The 18,332-nt window shown below is 36.6% G+C and overlaps 1 protein-coding gene across 1 annotated transcript in view; it reads right to left on the bottom strand.

The window, feature by feature from the left end:
* LOC121863462 (5-oxoprolinase-like) overlaps positions 1–18,332 on the bottom strand; it is a 63,151-nt gene that overhangs the window by 36,951 nt on the left and 7,868 nt on the right. Inside the window, exons 4-10 of the mRNA XM_042362138.1 lie at positions 18,033–18,195; positions 8,303–8,388; positions 6,273–6,474; positions 5,495–5,591; positions 5,073–5,236; positions 3,015–3,128; positions 627–828 (exon numbers count right to left, since the gene is read on the bottom strand). Coding sequence (XP_042218072.1) covers positions 627–828; positions 3,015–3,128; positions 5,073–5,236; positions 5,495–5,591; positions 6,273–6,474; positions 8,303–8,388; positions 18,033–18,195 — 1,028 coding nt within the window. The remainder of the gene's footprint in view (positions 1–626; positions 829–3,014; positions 3,129–5,072; positions 5,237–5,494; positions 5,592–6,272; positions 6,475–8,302; positions 8,389–18,032; positions 18,196–18,332) is intronic.

Here is an 18,332-nt window from a genome sequence, read left to right on the forward strand (position 1 = left end):
TAACATCCCTTAATTTTATGTGTTGCTTTATGAGTGTTTGTTTTAATATAATGCTACAAAAAACAATGTTTTGTTTATTCTAGATGGGCTGAGGTGCATCTGGGTAGACTTTACATCTTTTTAGTATTTTGTGTTTCTCTCAATTACCAAACCAAATTATTCCATTGAAACAACACTTCGATTTAGTGCGAATTTGGTTTAAAGCGTCCTCTCTTGGAACGTTTCTCGTGTTATATTGACGTTCTACTGTATAGCCTAAAACTTGTACCGTATATCTCGGCCTATAAGACGGAATTTGAACCATAAAAAAATCAGCCCAAAGTTAGGGGGTCGTCTTAAGCAAAATAGGTAAACATTGGTTTGGAAATAGAGTAGTGGACGACTGGAACAAGTTACCAAATATCATCATTAACTCGAATATGCTGGATAGCTTCAAACATAGGTTGGATGGATATATGAGCAATAGGAGTTGGGTGTAAATGGGACTGCCCAGTATGGGCCAATAGGCCCGCTGCAGTTTCCTCCATTCTTATGTTCTTACGTGTAGTAAATGGGCTGCAGCCAAGGAATATGGTTAGCGAATGTATAAAAAACACAACATTATTATTAATAAAATAAAATCTTACCTGGTACGTAAGATTTTGAACATGGTTCTTGTGCTTCATGTACAACATCTGCAAGAGCCATCCCAAATGCAGACAGAATACCGGCATACTTGTGAATTACAACAGACTGCATCCCTAGTGCTCGTGCCACAGCACAGGCATGTTGACCTCCAGCTCCACCAAATACAGCCAACACGTGATGGGACGTGTCATGACCCTTTGCCTATGAATAAGACATTTAATGTTTTAACTTAATAGTTAAAGAAAAGTGAATACACATATGGATGCCTGTAAAAGTCAGTAAAATTATAGATTGATCCTGAAATCTTATTTTATAGCAGAATTGTAACCAAGTAACTCTGTACAGGTCAGCAAGGGTCATAATTTGGGTTAGTGGAACCTAAATATCAAATACATTAAAATTTAGATCATAATTCACCTTCCAAGTGGATTTCTTAAGGATACACAGTGCCAAGAAGGTGTCTTACAAAGGGAAATGGCTAAAGAATTACTGCTGCCAAACATAAACAAGTAAGTATCACTCCACTCATTTGTTTGACATTAGCTATAAGATGACACCAGATCTAGCCAGCCTCAATAGTTCACAGGGAGGAGGAAGAGATTCTGAATTCCTCAAGTCAGACTTAATTATAAAATATAATCATATGATAAATCCACTACAGCTTTTACCCCATAACCAAGCACCTCTATATTTATCAGCAGCTAGATAAAGGAGTTAAAAAATACAATCCTACTAGATCAATCTCAAGCCAGTTTACAAAATGAGAGAAAGCAACAAATCTTAAGCTGCTCAAAGTCACACAATCCTAAGGTACTGACCCAATAATTGTCACTTTAAGTAGCAGCTATTTAGGTCTTCTCTGAAGGATGGATTCACCAAAACTACCATATAACAAGGTTGTGTTGTCCCAATGTTTCTGTGTCTACTGAATGCAAGCAAGTTGACCCTGTAGAAACATTCCATCCAAGAAAATAGAGAGGTTTCTCATGCTGACACTTCCTGTCTTTAGATCCTTTCCCAAAATCCTTAAAATGAGTCAATCAGCTCACCACCACAAGAGGGTGAGCAGGGGTGGCCTGAGTAAAGGCCTTACTCAGCGAGATGAGGAGGGTTGTCCACCTCATCACTACTGTCTGGCAAGGACACCACAGCATGCTTGTAAATTGTGGCCACAGTAGAAGCAGCCAGACCAAGATCTTTCCCACACTTGGTAGGGCCATCACCACATTCATGATGCTTAATTATTTCCAGCTTTGTCTCAAGAGTCACAGCCTTACGCGGTTTCTTCGGTATGGTATGGGTAGTGAAATATCCAGCTGAACGCTTGGATATAATAATGAAAGGTACAACGAAAGGATGGCACGAATACACATGGATAAAGAGAGATCACTTCACACATACAACTAATGGAAGGATGTGGGCTTGTGGGAGATGTAGGAGGGGGGGGGGGATGATGAGTGAGCAAGTATATGTTTCTACGTATCTCTCCCCATGATGGCTGCACCAGCTGACTCCCAGTGCGCGAAATTTAAATTTTTGCCTTGACTCAAATTCGTATAAATGGGGAACCTTTCATTTCTCGAAATAGTAGCATCAATTTAGGAAATTCTTATAAGCAAATTTTTGTATCACAAATGTTTGTATCTTGAGGGATACCTGTACAGTACAGTACAGGTAAAATATGGTACCTCTGATAGGGGTTTTAGGGCCATATCAGCGAAGAGGTGCGTTGGTGCGTCGTTTCCATTGTTTACTGGTAGTTACTGGTAAATATTTTTCAACCTAACGAAACTATTACCCGTTTAGAGGTCGACCCGCAATTTTTTGCCAAATAATTTGGTCTTAAAAACTCGAACTACACACAGGTATATACGGTAAATAAGTACATGGGGGACCAGGGGTTTTTTAGGGGCAGCAATAGTACACGGATTTTTAACATTCACGGGTATCTCTGTTACCTAACCCCTGCGTATGTTAAGGGCCGACTGTATTGCGTGTTTATGTATGCGAACTGCTGTAAAAAATGTAGCAGCGAGACGAGAGGTATGTAGTGTGGTTTAAGGGTCCCACCCCAGAGTCCAGACCACCCACCTTTACAATGGGCCAGATTTTTTGTGTTATTCTTATTTATTGTTGACTGATTGACTTTTTTCCTTTTTTGTCTTTCTTTCCATAAATTTCACTGTATTTTCTTCACTATTTCTTTCCGTATTGTGTCCTAACTCTATTGTTTTCTGAAGACTGTGTTGTACAACATTTTTTCCCAAGACACAGTACAATGTCGTATTTTTTAAAGACAGTCCGGGAGAGCTAACGCGTTAGCTATTCCGTGCTTTTTAAATCGTCTTACAATAAACGCCTATTATGAGTTTTCATAATGAACTTACCTGAGTGAGGGCTCTGATTGGCCGACACATCGCTTCATTGGCCACACGAATGAAGCCCATTGCTACCTCTTCATACCTGAGGTGTTTGCTTGGATCTGATTTTGAGGAATTCACCTGTAATAAAATATATTTAAAAAGAGTTCATATAATTCCATATCAGTGAAATTTAATGTTCTCTAATATTTTTAAGCAATTTCCCACTATATTTTAGTGCCCAAAACCAAGAACAAGCACAAATTCTCTACTTATTGTCATCCATTCATTGTAGCTTTTGTAACATCTCACTCACACACTCAGTAAAATTATTTTACAGAATTAATAAAATTGTCAAAGGTGGAGTAAGAAATAAAGATATTAATAACAACTAATTCATAAAGTTAAATTTCTGATGACAGCCTGTAAAAATATTAACATATAAACAAGCATAACACTAAAAAAAATTGGAAGATGAAGCAAGATCTTGAAAAATTAATACAGCACAAGATATGTCAGGGCAGAAATTTTTGTCCTTCAAGTTGTATAAAATCAAAGTGCTGATATTAACTGAGCCTCACAATCAGTTATTTAAAAGTGATATATATTAAGTGATTTGTCTCCACTTTTTTTGTAAACCATTTTCCACTTCAGTACAGTACAAGACGACCAGAATCAAGAACACACACCCCCTGCTATTCCCTCATAGGCTTCCCTCTAACTGTCTTCCCAGAAGAATTTACTTATTTGTTGCTGTTTGCATCCCGAGCAGAAACTATATCAACATTATACACAGCAACGCATTATGAGCGACGCTTAAAAAAATCCAAATTTTGTTATGCAGCTTCTAAGAGTAGCTTCTCCCGATTTAAACAAATTTAACGTACAAAACTCACTTTGAGGTAGCATACCCAGTTCAATTAATATAGTTAAACAAAATTCTTGCCTCTCCTCAGAACATGGAGCTCAGACATATGACTACCTGAAGTGAGAGCAAAGAAGAATATGATTTTCATAACAGCCATATCCAAGTTCTCTGTCACCAAAGACTCTACAGAATCCTAAACCTTATGAACTTGTTCCAGGGATCAATGACAAACTTCCAGAGTCTCAGAAGAATGTTCAGTTCAAGAAAACACTAGGAAAGATCTACAAATACCTCTGACAGGTAATAGTAGAAGCCTCTCAGAGATCTTGTAAAACCATACCTCTAAGATGTTGACATTTTATCCCATTCCCAGTCCTTTCTTCCACTTGGACTTACAATGCTCATTAAAGGCAAATACAGTATTCATGAATGACAACTACATCAACAACAACACTTTATGGCCACTTTCAAGGTTTGCGTGGGTTAGCTGCAATTAACCGATGGCAGCTGTTCATGCTGAACAGTCTCTTGCAGCATCTCTCATCAAGTTTTTAAGTCTGATATAATTACTTACAACCTCTCCTCATGTCATTCTTGGCCTACCCGTCGCTCTCCTCCCCTCCACTTTAAGACTAATATATCTCACGATCCAATTGGTCTCCTCCATTCTCTTCCCATGCCCAAACCATCTCAGTCTACCTGTATGCAAAACTTTGCCAATACAGTACTCTCAATACCCAGCTGCCCTCTTAACTCTCTCTGAACAGGGTTTCCTACCTCTCAGTGTCACATATACAGTACTACAGTAAATTCTTATTAAATCTATCTTCCTAATTCACCCAACCATTCCATAAAATACCCCTATGAAAATCTTTCATTGCAACTTCTTGGATCACAAAGTTTTGACATAACTTGATGCAAGCACGCATGCACACTCACACACAAAAAAATATCTGCCCACCTGGGTCCGGTGTTTGGAAATGAACACAATGTACAGCAATTTCGGTTCGGTTAGTATTTTTGATTGTGAGTTGCACCTGATAACAACTACAGCTATGATAACTGAAGATGCAACTCACACTCAGAAATACAAACTGAACTGAAACTGCTGTACATTGTGTTCATTTCCAAACACCGGACCCAGTTGGGCAGTTTTTTTTTTTTGTGAGTACACTTCCAAATTATGTGAAGGAAAAAGAGACAGACTAATAGCTTACCTCATCAGTTATTCTTTTAAAAGCTTTCAGAGTACTTTCTTTATCAAGGGGCTCATTTTCTTTAGGACCAAATATCTTTGGAAAGTACTGTGGTAAAAGGCGACCCAATACCAGATTGGCATCAGTCACTGCTAGTGGGCCTCCCTTTTTGTAACAAACAGGACCTGAAAGTTTATAACTATTGTAATTACAAAGAATAAAAATCTACCTATCAATTGTAAAATCAGTAATAGTCTCAAACAAATCAAAATCAGAAATACAAAATATGAAGTTGATCAAACTCTTACAAAGGTGAAAGTAATTTTCTGTACAGGTATTAATGACCAATGAATGTTGTATTTGTGGAAATGATCCAGCAGTGTTAATTAGTCTAAGTGAGATGTTGATCAGTGTAAATAATGTGACTTGCACCAAAAACTCACCAGGATGTGCTCCAGCAGACTCTGGTCCAACAACAAACATCCCCGAGCGGAAGAATAACCGCGATCCTCCACCAGCGGCCACAGTGTTCACGTCTAACTAAAGGAATCATAACACAAATTAAGAGCTAGGTCTCCATTCAGCAGCATTTTTAATACATCCAAGTCACTATGATCCCTATTTTCAAGTCAGGATAATTGAGTCTCTTCCAAACTCTGATATCTCTCCCTGCTCCTTCCTCCTCTTATTATCAACATACAGTATTGCCAATAACCTCCAAAAACATCCATAATCCTAAACAAAATACCCGGTAATTTGTTCAATGAACATTTCATTTATAACATAAAATTTCTCAGTTCAAATTCATTTTCTACAACTGTCATCCTCCCCACATGAATTGAGCCACTTACACAAATTGCCAGGATCTGGCAGTATTACTAACCATGGACAACGGTAGATATTATAGACTAAATTGTTTACATATCAGATTACTGTACCTTTAACTACAGTACTGTACAATGAAGTTACAGACCAAGAATAAAATTGAGGCTGGAGCTTACTACAATCTTAACTCTATCATGCTCATCATTTAAAAAAATGCTCTTTTCTTCATTAAAACAATTACATTATCTTTACACATCTGTCATTCACTTAATTTATCTGCTTCTCAAAATCCACAAACTGTCTTTATACTACAGGTTCATTTAATGTTCACTTTAGTCCAACTGAATGTAAAGCCATTTCCTTCAATCTTTAATCCTTCTACACATCAAAACTCACCTGTGGAGCCTGAATTGTTATTCCTGCTGTTGTGCTCTCAAACACATGCTCATATTCACCAGCATAACGGGATACATCTGTTGATGTCCCTCCCATATCAAATCCTATTACCGGTTTGCTGTCAAACTGCTGATAACTGGTCATAGCATAGCCAACAACACCCCCGGCTGGGCCAGATAGGATAGCTCGAGACCCAATGAATCTGAAACACACATGGTTAGATTAAGTCAAAGTCTAAATGGAAAAAAAGCAGCAGCAGGAGGGTTGAATTAGCCACCAATCCTGAGGTCTGCGAGGACAAACTTTTTCAGAGTGAGAGTTGTGAACTCTAGAACAATCTGCCAGAGAGTGCTGTGATGGCACCGAAAGTAAGATCTTTCAAGACCAGACTTGATCAACAGTGGAGCAGGTTCAGTCGTTCAGATTCATTCACGAGCCAGTGCATGGCCAGTACTTGCTAACAGTGCGTAACAGAGACATGACCAATCACCCAAGTGGATAACGAAGAGGATAAAAGTAAAAGTATTAAGACAGCGCCTCATTAGCAATCTAATCATAATAATATTTCACACACTTATGTTCAAGCTTGACGAGGTGCAAAGTGCCAAGGGGAATGGGAGTCAATTCAAAAATTTTTTCATCATTTGATCTGCGCCGCTCCCAGACTCTACTGCACTCTAAAGGTGGGCCACTGGCGTAAGACTACACAAGGAGCCAACTGAGGTGATGCTGCCAGGTGTTGCTCCCCAGTCCTTGGAGTCAATCCCATGACAAACTAACACATCACACCTGTTAGCTGCCAACATCCTGGAGAGTGCGAGCTGTAGCAGCTAGGCCTATCCTGGGACCATAGTGCATCATGAGCCACGAGTGGACCTTACAGGCAGTACATACGGCTGTTACACCAACTACCATAAGAGGTCTGCCATGTTTGTTGTTATGGTCTGAGGTTGAAGATGACATAAGCAGGGTGCATGTGTGATAATCTATTTTTGAAGACAGCAAATCTGACTGAAGGAAAAATGCACAAGTGTGTTAGCCCCTTAACCCTTTTGCCCGTAGACCGGTCGATGACGCAAATTACGTCATCCAAATTGCATAGATTTTTCTTTTAATTTATTTTTTCAAATACTGTTTACTTCTAAGGGTTTGTATAGTGACACAATAGCATCATCGGCCAGTGAAGGGGTTAACACAATAAGGACCCAGTTATCAATCAAGTTTTCCCTGTCTCTTCACATAAGCAAGCATTACCCACCTAAAGAATCCTTCCATCACCCTCCTAACTTTCACCTCTGAACTATACACTCTTTACCAAACTTGCCTCCCATTTTCTCAGTACAGTATGCTTATTTATACCACCTTAGCAAACCTTGGGTCCACTTTATGTAGGATACTTCTTTCACATACATACTGGAAATTTTAAATTTCAGCCCTTCAAAATATGGTTAAAAATATATAAATTCTTTAAAACACAAATACGTATAAGCACAGTGAGGGTAAGCTACTTTCTGGACTGCTTATTATGAAGAAAGCCATGCAATTTTATAACCTTATGGAAAATTATTACTCATGTGAATTCACTGTTGGGTGATATATATATATATAATCAATTCAAGGGCAGACATGATATTCAGAAAGTTTCAACAGCAAGAGAAAGGTACAGTATTCTGCCGATTACAGACTCCATTTATTGTAAGGGGATTTTACTGTACGCCATTCCGTAGAAACTGTCAAAAGTCCAAGAAAACCTACCATCACTAGGCCCTCAGTACACCTCCAGTCAGGGTAAAATTGAAAAAAAAAGAAGAAATACTAATTATTTAATATCTCTTGATATTCTTAAAATATATAGACATGAAATCGTCAAAGAAAACTGAACTAAAAGCCAACTTTGAAGTCTTACTATACCATGAAAAACAACACACCTACCCCTAGTAGTTTTATATTATAATAATATGACCAACTACATACTCAATACAGTACTGTACAGTATATGATGGTAAATACCCTTGGTAATAAATTCTCACCTGTCCATTTGTGTTAATCCTCCGTCACTTTGCATGAAGAGGACATTGACTCCTTTCAACTGATTCTTGAAACCTGCAGAAAATCCCTGTTAAAAGAACATTAGTTAATTTTTGTCTTTTTTTTTCCCAGTTGAAGTAAAGTACTGTATCAAAACCAATAAAGTTAGCTTTTTTAGAAAGGTGTAGCCACATGTACTGTACAGTATGTTAGCTGGAATAATTTTTAGTTGAAATAATCAAAATGAAACAAGTTTGGTGGTGCAGCTTTTAGGGTCCAGACCACACTCTTCCTTCTTGTTTATTCCCTGGAACTAACAGTGTGAAGGATGCTACCCATACATAGAAGACCTACCAAGATACACTTAGATTTTTAGCTTCTTTTCCTGGAAAACCTTATAAAGTATTACCCCGCCTAACGCGGTTTCACTTAACGCGTTTTATCATATACGCGGTGCCTCGCCAGAGCTGAACTTTCACTTAACACGGATTTTTTCCACATATACGCGGTGAGTGTCCGGCTCGAGACGCTATTTTTAGATTTGCCCCACCCGCCAACCTGCCTGACTGCCTGTTTTAGCTCATAAAATTCATACAAATTGCCCGGTCAGAATATAATTTACATTGCTGGAATTCTTATAATTTGGTGATCATTTTGAATATAAACATCATATATTTTGCATTAGACATACAAATTTTAGATAAAAAATTTTTCTCAGAGTAACTATGTTATCTTTTGTGCAAAATATATGACATTTATATTCAAAATATTCCTGGTCTTACAAGGAATCCAGCAATGTCAATTATATTATCCTAACTTTAGTTTGAGGTATTATTTATTAAAATTTAGTGGTTATCCCACACATCTCCTTGGGACGGTTGGTGGGGGGTGGGGGGGAGGGAGGGACCGACCGACCATCTGTTACCCCGTGAAGAATATTTTTTTTTTTTATTAACTGAAGATATTTGTTTTAGCTCATAAAATTCATACAAATTACCCGGTCTGAATATAATTTACATTGCTGGAATTCTTATAATTTGATGATCATTTTGAATATAAACATCATATATTTTGCATTAGACATACAAATTTTAGATAAAAATTTTTCTCAGAGTAACTATGTTATCTTTTGTGCAAAATATATGACATTTATATTCAAAATATTCCTGGTCTTACAAGGAATCCAGCAATGTCAATTATATTATCCTAACTTTAATCTGAGGTATTATTTAATACTAAATGTTAAAAACTCTTGAAGGGAGGATTGGTGGGGGGTGGGGGGGAGGGTTGGGACTGACCGCGCGGTTGGAAGAGGGGGGGAGGCAAGGTGGGGTACTTTGATTGACAGATAGTGTCCTGAAGATTATTTTTTTTTTTATTAACTGAAGATATTTGTTTTAGCTCATAAAATTCATACAAATTACCCGGTCAGAATATAATTTACATTGCTGGAATTCTTATAATTTGGTGATCATTTTGAATATAAACATCATATATTTTGCATTAAACATACAAATTTTAGATAAAAATTTTTCTCTAGGTAACTATGTTATCTTTTGTGCAAAATATATGACATTTATATTCAAAATATTCCTGGTCTTACAAGGAATCCAGCAATGTCAATTGTATTATCCTAACTTTAGTTTGAGGTATTATTTATTAAAATTTAGTGGTTTTCCCCCAAAAATTTCTCAGAGAGGGAAGAGCCGGCAGTGTAGTGTGAGGGAGGGAGTTGAGTCCATTATTTGAATGGACATTAACTTGGCGACTGTATTTCTCTATTTCTCTTAAGTATTAATTGTGTGCATGTACCATCATAAAATTAAGATGTTATTTTTACTACAACATAGGTATGTGCCTTCAAAAAGTGGAGTTTGGGGGTCGGGCCGGTTTCTATTGGAATTAATCCCATATGTTCTGTTGTTCACTTAACGCGGATTAAAGTTAGGATAATATAATTGACATTGCTGGATTCCTTGTAAGACCAGGAATATTTTGAATATAAACGTCATATATTTTGCACAAAAGATAACATACTTACTCAGATTAAACATTTTATCTAAAAATTTTATGTCTAATGCAAAATATATGATGTTTATATTCAAAATGATCATCAAATTATAAGAATTCCAGCAATGTAAATTATATTCTGACCGGGTAATTTGTATGAATTTTATGAGCTAAAACAAATATCTTCAGTTAATAAAAAAAAAAAAATATTCTTCACGGGTAACAGATGGTCGGTCGGTCGGTCCCTCCCTCCCCCCCACCCCCCACCAACCGTCCCAAGGAGATGTGTGGGAAAACCAGAATACTTAACTTTTTTGTAATAAATAATACCTCAAACTAAAGTTAGGATAATATAATTGACATTGCTGGATTCCTTGTAAGACCAGGAATATTTTGAATATAAATGTCATATATTTTGCACAAAAGATAACATAGTTACCCAGAGAAAAAATGTTATCTAAAATTTGTATGTCTAATGCAAAATATATGATGTTTATATTCAAAATGATCACCAAATTATAAGAATTCCAGCAATGTAAATTATATTCTGGCCGGGTAATTTGTATGAATTTTATGAGCTAAAACAGGCAGTCAGGCAGGGTGGCGGGTGGGGCAAATCTAAAAATAGCGTCTGGAGCCGGACACTCACCGCGTATATGATAAAACGCGTTTAGTGAAACCGCGTTAGGCGGGGTAATACTGTGTGTGTGTGTGTGTGTGTGTGTGTGTGTGTGTGTGTGTGTGTGTGTGTGTGTGTGTGTGTGTGTGTGTGTGTGTGTGTGTATATATATATATATATATATATATATATATATATATATATATATATATATATATATATATATATATATATATATATATATATATATATATATATATATATATATATATATATATATATATATATATATATATATATATATATATATATATATATATATATATATATATATATGCAAGTAAATCACTATAGGTGCACGTGATCCAGAACATTTAACAAGCATTAAATGAGCATGTGATAATACCGCCAAGCAGAATACCCAGTGCAACCTTCCGATTTGGAACTTCCAAATTCAATTAACCTCCATCTGGCCACAACCCACATCTGGTATACACACTTATCTCATTATAAAGGAAGGTGATCTGAGCACTTGATAATACCTAACCAAAAAGCTGGGCTTATACAATGCAACATAAACCTATCATAACATATTCATAACACTAAAACCAAGAATGGTATGGCTGCAGTACATCCTGTGTAAGTGACTAAAACCCCAAGAAAACACTCAAGTGTCCATAATGTTATAGCAGGAGCTGAGCAGCTCCATATTGCACAAAAGCGTGATTGAATCTGATGGCTACATCATGGTGTCAGTGTTATAGCTAATATGAACAAATTTGAAGATCAGAACATACAGTACATGTTTACATTTGGCAGTAAATCTCTTCAGTTTTCTCCCTGTTTTGGGTCCTTCAAACCTGCCTTGAGTTATCATTTGAATGTCCTGTATGAAACTGAAAAATAATTCATTTTTTTAGTTTATCCAATTTTTAGAACTTGGTTACTGTCAGGGCCCTGGGGAGTCCTTTCCCTTTATTTGCAGTTGCTCAATGCTAATGCATGGCTATAAAATAATAATTTATTAGTGTCAAAAATGAGATAAAATTAAAATAATCCATTTATTGATATATGTAGGAAGAAGTCCTATAAATTACTTAAATGTGTCAGTTTACCCAAATGGAGCCACAATACTGTATATACCTAAGCACACATCATACAAAAAGAATAAGTAGACCTAGTAACCTGTACAAAGTGAAAAATCAATATAATTAACCTCAAATGTACAACTACACCAAATAATTGTCACAACTAGATACAGTATGTGGAAGGGTTCAAATAACACAATTAGATACAATTAATTACTGATTAATTAGGTTTAATTTGTTTTTCCAGTTTGTACCCCCACACAATCATGTTACCTAATACCTCCTGTATACGATATAGAAAATAAAATTATCTTACTGAGCTTTATCCGTCTATATTATGGACTGTAAGCATTCATGGGTGATACATGCAACATCCTCAGCTAACAATGTGCAATATTTTTCATACAAACACACTTATTACTGGACACACTCAAGGCCCAGCACCACCACAGATAAGATCTATCCATGCTGGTTTAACTTTACCAAATACATGCCACTTATATAAACAGCACTAAAGACAGTTACTGAAGCAGATACTGTACAGTATATGTAGGAATGAAAATGGACGATTGATTAGTTAGTATGCAAATTAACTTAAAATAAGCAAAATAACAATGTTCGATGGATTATGGAAATATATTAATAGTCCTTGTAGCCACAGAAATGTAGAACCAGTGAAAAAAGTAAAGTACTATACCCAGGTTAACAAGTATGCTATGAGGTTTACAGGACCAAAGTCAACTATATTGTGAGGTGAAGACATTAATTCAGTTCAAAGTTACATCTTGGTTTTCTAGAAGACTGGAGCTCAGCATCTCCTCTATCAGGGGGAACACATTTGTAAACTTTGAATCAACACATTCTGATTGTCTATCAAAAGTGTTGCAACATACAGTATTAATAATACAATACTAAATCAAATTTCTGGCACATGAAATTTCTTGTTAACCTCATTAGATATAAGATATAAGCATGCAACAAAAGACATCAGCAAATCTACAGAAAAAAAATTAGATAACCATCACCTTTCCAAAATGTTTCTTGTATGAGATTCTTCATCAATAACATGATTTCATGGTCATATTCTGAAACAGGCAGAGGATATGGGTAATAACAGAACATGAAAACACACAAAGGAAGCACAATGACTTTTGTATATGAAAGATACAGCCATATCCATTTCAAAATCTCTGATCTTCACTATACAGTAAATACAATATAAACAAAGAAACAGTAAACCCTCGTCAACCTCGGACACTTCTACATCCATCTTGGACAGTATCTGAAATGGACATACGAGCGTGGCTGTCCGCTTGGACAACCTCAATTCTTCCCGAAGATTCTTAAAGGTTTCCGAGTCCCGACGAATGTACATGGCATGGGTGGCCTTCCAAGTTGTGTAAGAAGATGAAGTGGATGTGTAGTGGATATGATGTGGACATGTAGTGGAGATTACGTGTATTTATAGTGAAGATGATGTGGATGTTTAGTGGATCTGCCGTGGATATGTGGGTATGTAGTCAAGGTCACTCCAGTATCATCGGTACATTAGACAAACAACCAGTGAAAAATCAAGTAAAATAATAAATTCTTAAGACATTACTTTCTAACAAATTATATGTTTACTGCTGTACACAATGCATTGTCATCCATCCATAATGCATTGAAGTAACTGAGTCAGAATGCCCTATATGGCCTCTGTGTCCACATAATTAGCTGGTGAATATTCTCAACAATTTTCGATAATAATTGGCCATTTAGATTGTGTCTATGTATTGTTCTCTTTATCTAATCCCTCAAGGTACTTAACACAGACTTTCCCTTCCATCTCAGTCTATTTCCCTTAATTCTCAAACATAGGTTGGACTTGGACTCATCCTCTTATCTCACACTTTATTATCCTCAGATCTCAGACCTACTTGAAAAATAGGCCTTCTTGGACTGTCCTTTCCCCCAATTAGTCAGAGTTGGCCAGGGTTTACTGTACACTGCCCCTTCGCTTAACACGGGGGTGGCGTTCCCAGAAAATGGCATGTAGAGCAAACCCATTATAACACAGGGAGATAAGGGATGCGTCAGGTGGATCCCAAAAAACCCTACCCCCAACACCAAAAATACTCCAAAGCTAAAGTTCAAAGACATCGTACACCTCTAAAGTAGCTCACTAATACACATACAGAACATCTACCAAATATCCTTAACCATACATGTTGTGGAGGCACTGATATGTCCACGAAATCAGTTCCCAAAAGTTTAACATAGCAGCCATTTGCAAACTTTGACTGAGTCACGGGTGGCCTCCCTCAAGCCTCACCGTAGCAACCTGGGTGGACTGGCTTCTCTCTACTCGTAAGAATGTCTAACTTAAGCATGATGATTAAGCATTTTAATAATAATAATAAATACCTGGTATACTGTACTGTACTCGCATATGAAGAATGATGGTGGTGTAGGATGTTGGATTGACATTAACAATTGTGTGGAGATGTCCTAATTGATCGTCTAACTTACTTTCTAAGAGTAAATGTGGTTCTACTCTTCTTTGGTGGAGTGTCCCTAAGCAGAGGGGCACTTGGAGAATGTTTAGGTGGAGCCATGGTGACGAAAGCAAGCAAAAAAAAAACATAAGTTAATCCAAACACAGTTTTGGTTGTTGCTGGACTGAGCACTAGCTAAACTGACCCGCGCCGCATGGGAATGCTACCCATTGACTGTAATGGACTCAACCACAGGACCTCGCAAACCTTTTCTACCTGACCATGTTCATCTGAAGCTTTACAGATGCACCTTATATGATGTGACAAGAAGCTTTACAGATGCACCTTATATGATGTGACAAGAAGCTTTACAGATGCACATAATATGATGTGACAAGAAGCTTTAGATGCACATTATATGATGTGACAAGAAGCTTTACAGATGCACCTTATATGATGTGACCCGAAGCTCTACAGATGCACGTTATATGATGTGACAAGAAGCTTTACAGATGCACGTTATATGATGTGACCCGAAGCTCTACAGATGCACGTTATATGATGTGACAAGAAGCTTTACAGATGCACGTTATATGTGACCCAAAGCCTAGGGGTTAAAAGTAATGTAATTCAATTTCTTAAAAGGGTAATACTTTAATACAAAAAAAAAGTGCTGGTCTTTTACTAATAATTAAGGAATATATACAAGACCTCATTATTATTGTCAAAGGAATGTTTAGTAATATACTGTACAGTATACTATATATTGCACACTCCTTATTACAATACACCAAACCACAAAAGTTGACACTATAAATCAAAGTAACTGAAACTTAATGCAGTAAATCAATGTAACCACAAAATTTAAAACAAAGTCAAGGCAATGCAATAATATTTATTCAGGATTAGTTCACATTGATAATATGAAGAAATCATACACTGGCTGATGCTGTTTCATCATCCAAAATGTCTATTCATTCCATCTGCCTGGGATGAGCTTGAGCAAAGTTAGTGATCGCTTTATCTGTGTCAATGTTTCTATAAACATTCAACAAGGAGAGACCATTTAATGTCTTGTCTCATTGTAGTGCGCAGATAACTTTTGAGACTCCTCAGTTGACTAAAGGAACACTTACATTCACTTGAAGTGACTGTTAATGTTGCACTGACTTGGTGCATAATAAATATGTACAAATAAAATAAAGGGGAGGTTTGCCTGAGTGTAGCTGTCAGGGAGATGAGCAATTCAGACACCCAAGCATTCCATTTCTGCTGCCAGCCTCCAGCTATGTTTCAAGAGACACTGGTGTTCTGTTCACTCCTTTGTACTTTTCTGTTTTCTCCACAACTTGCAAGCTCCTTGTGTGGACCTGCTAGCTCGGTATTCATCCACTTACCTAATCTTTTGCTATAAATCAAGATTAAGGACTTTCTTGGGACCCGGGGCTTTTGGTTTTGTTTAGGGACTGGAGTGTCATGTCTTTTAACTAGATGATTCTTAAAATATTTCAACTAACTAAAGTGACCTGTATGACACTAACTACAAACATTTTGGGGTCAGTTTCACATGAACTGTTTCTTGGAAGGCTAGTAACTCTTTGTACGTCCTTGATCTTTGATAGATTGTCTAGAGATTTTTGAAGAAAATACAGTATCCAAGGTAAATTATTTGTGAAATTCTATTTGAATTTCTACAATGCTTATGAGGTTACGAACCAGACTTGAATTATTGGATACACAAAACAGATGGAGAGAGTAGTGACTCTGAAAATAAATATACAAGATGTTCATGGAGTGAGGAAGACAGGGATATGGAATGAACAAGTATATAAGAGCAAGGTAAGCAGAAGATCAAAAGTAAGGTGGAGGGACGGTACTGAATGTGCATAGGAGAGGTGAATATGAAGAATCAGCAAAGACTGAGTCATGTATTCATCAAATGCCATAGAAGAAACATAAATAAACCACACAAAAATCCAGTAACAGATTATTAACTGGATAAATATACAAAAAGATTGAAATGTTCACTGTAGAAGATGGTGAAGGATATTAGGGTAGGGAACAACTAGAAAATTTGAGGAAATTACTAATTAAAACAAGTTTGCTTCTGTATATTCATATACTGTATACAGTATTACCCCGCCTAACGCGGTTTCACTTAACGCGTTTTATCATATACGCGGTGCCTCGCCAGAGCTGAACTTTCACTTAACACGGATTTTTTCCACATATACGCGGTGAGTGTCCGGCTCGAGACGCTATTTTTAGATTTGCCCCACCCGCCACCCTGCCTGACTGCCTGTTTTAGCTCATAAAATTCATACAAATTACCCGGCCAGAATATAATTTACATTGCTGGAATTCTAATAATTTGGTGATCATTTTGAATATAAACATCATATATTTTGCATTAGACATACAAATTTTAGATAAAAATTTTTCTCAGAGTAACTATGTTATCTTTTGTGCAAAATATATGACATTTATATTCAAAATATTCCTGGTCTTACAAGGAATCCAGCAATGTCAATTATATTATCCTAACTTTAGTTTGAGGTATTATTTATTAAAATTTAGTGGTTATCCCACACATCTCCTTGGGACGGTTGGTGGGGGGTGGGGGGGAGGGAGGGACCGACCGACCATCTGTTACCCCGTGAAGAATTATTTTTTTTTTTATTAACTGAAGATATTTGTTTTAGCTCATAAAATTCATACAAATTACCCGGTCTGAATATAATTTACATTGCTGGAATTCTTATAATTTGATGATCATTTTGAATATAAACATCATATATTTTGCATTAGACATACAAATTTTAGATAAAATTTTTTCTCTAGGTAACTATGTTATCTTTTGTGCAAAATATATGACATTTATATTCAAAATATTCCTGGTCTTACAAGGAATCCAGCAATGTCAATTGTATTATCCTAACTTTAGTTTGAGGTATTATTTATTAAAATTTAGTGGTTTTCCCCCAAAAATTTCTCTGAGAGGGAAGAGCCGGCAGTGTAGTGTGAGAGGGGGAGGGAGTTGAGTCCATTATTTGAATGGACATTAACTTGGCAACTGTATTTCTCTATTTCTCTTAAGTATTAATTGTGTGCATGTACCATCATAAAATTAAGATGTTATTTTTACTACAACATAGGTATGTGCCTTCAAAAAGTGGAGTTTGGGGGTCGGGCCGGTTTCTATTGGAATTAATCCCATATGTTCTGTTGTTCACTTAACGCGGATTTCACTTAACACGGGACCCTCTGGGTTCTATTGACCGCGTTAAGTGGGGTACAACTGTATAATGTCATACAGCACAAAAGAAAATGAAGAAGCATTAGATAAACAGCTGTGTTCATAACTGTTATGAGAGAACTGAGCTTTATTTTCTCTGTGATATTAAATTTCTTTACTTACAATCAGATACTATACAGTATTACTGAAACCAATAATATTAAAGGACAAAAATTATTGTAATTTAAACACAGTTGATGGGTTCAAACAATGATAAAACAGCACACAAGTTATAATAGCAACCTTGAGATACGATCGGATGTGAGGCGTAAGGTAAGCATCACAGCACGCAGTGAAGCCACGAGGAACTACCTTAACCATGGGAATCACCAGAGAAGAAAGTGACACATGACTAAATCCCATCTCTTCAGCAATGGCTCCTACTCTTTCTTCATGGGCCTTGTACCTGAAAATAATTTTACAGTACAGAACTCAGGATGATATACAGTTACTATATCTATCAAGATATCTACTAGCACAGGCACAGACATGAGCATGCTCACACAAACATAGTTACATACATATAAATGTCTTTATTTTATT

This window comes from Homarus americanus, unplaced genomic scaffold (assembly GCF_018991925.1).
Source record: "Homarus americanus isolate GMGI-L3 unplaced genomic scaffold, GMGI_Hamer_2.0 scaffold24781, whole genome shotgun sequence".
Classification (NCBI taxonomy): Eukaryota; Metazoa; Arthropoda; class Malacostraca; order Decapoda; family Nephropidae; genus Homarus; species Homarus americanus.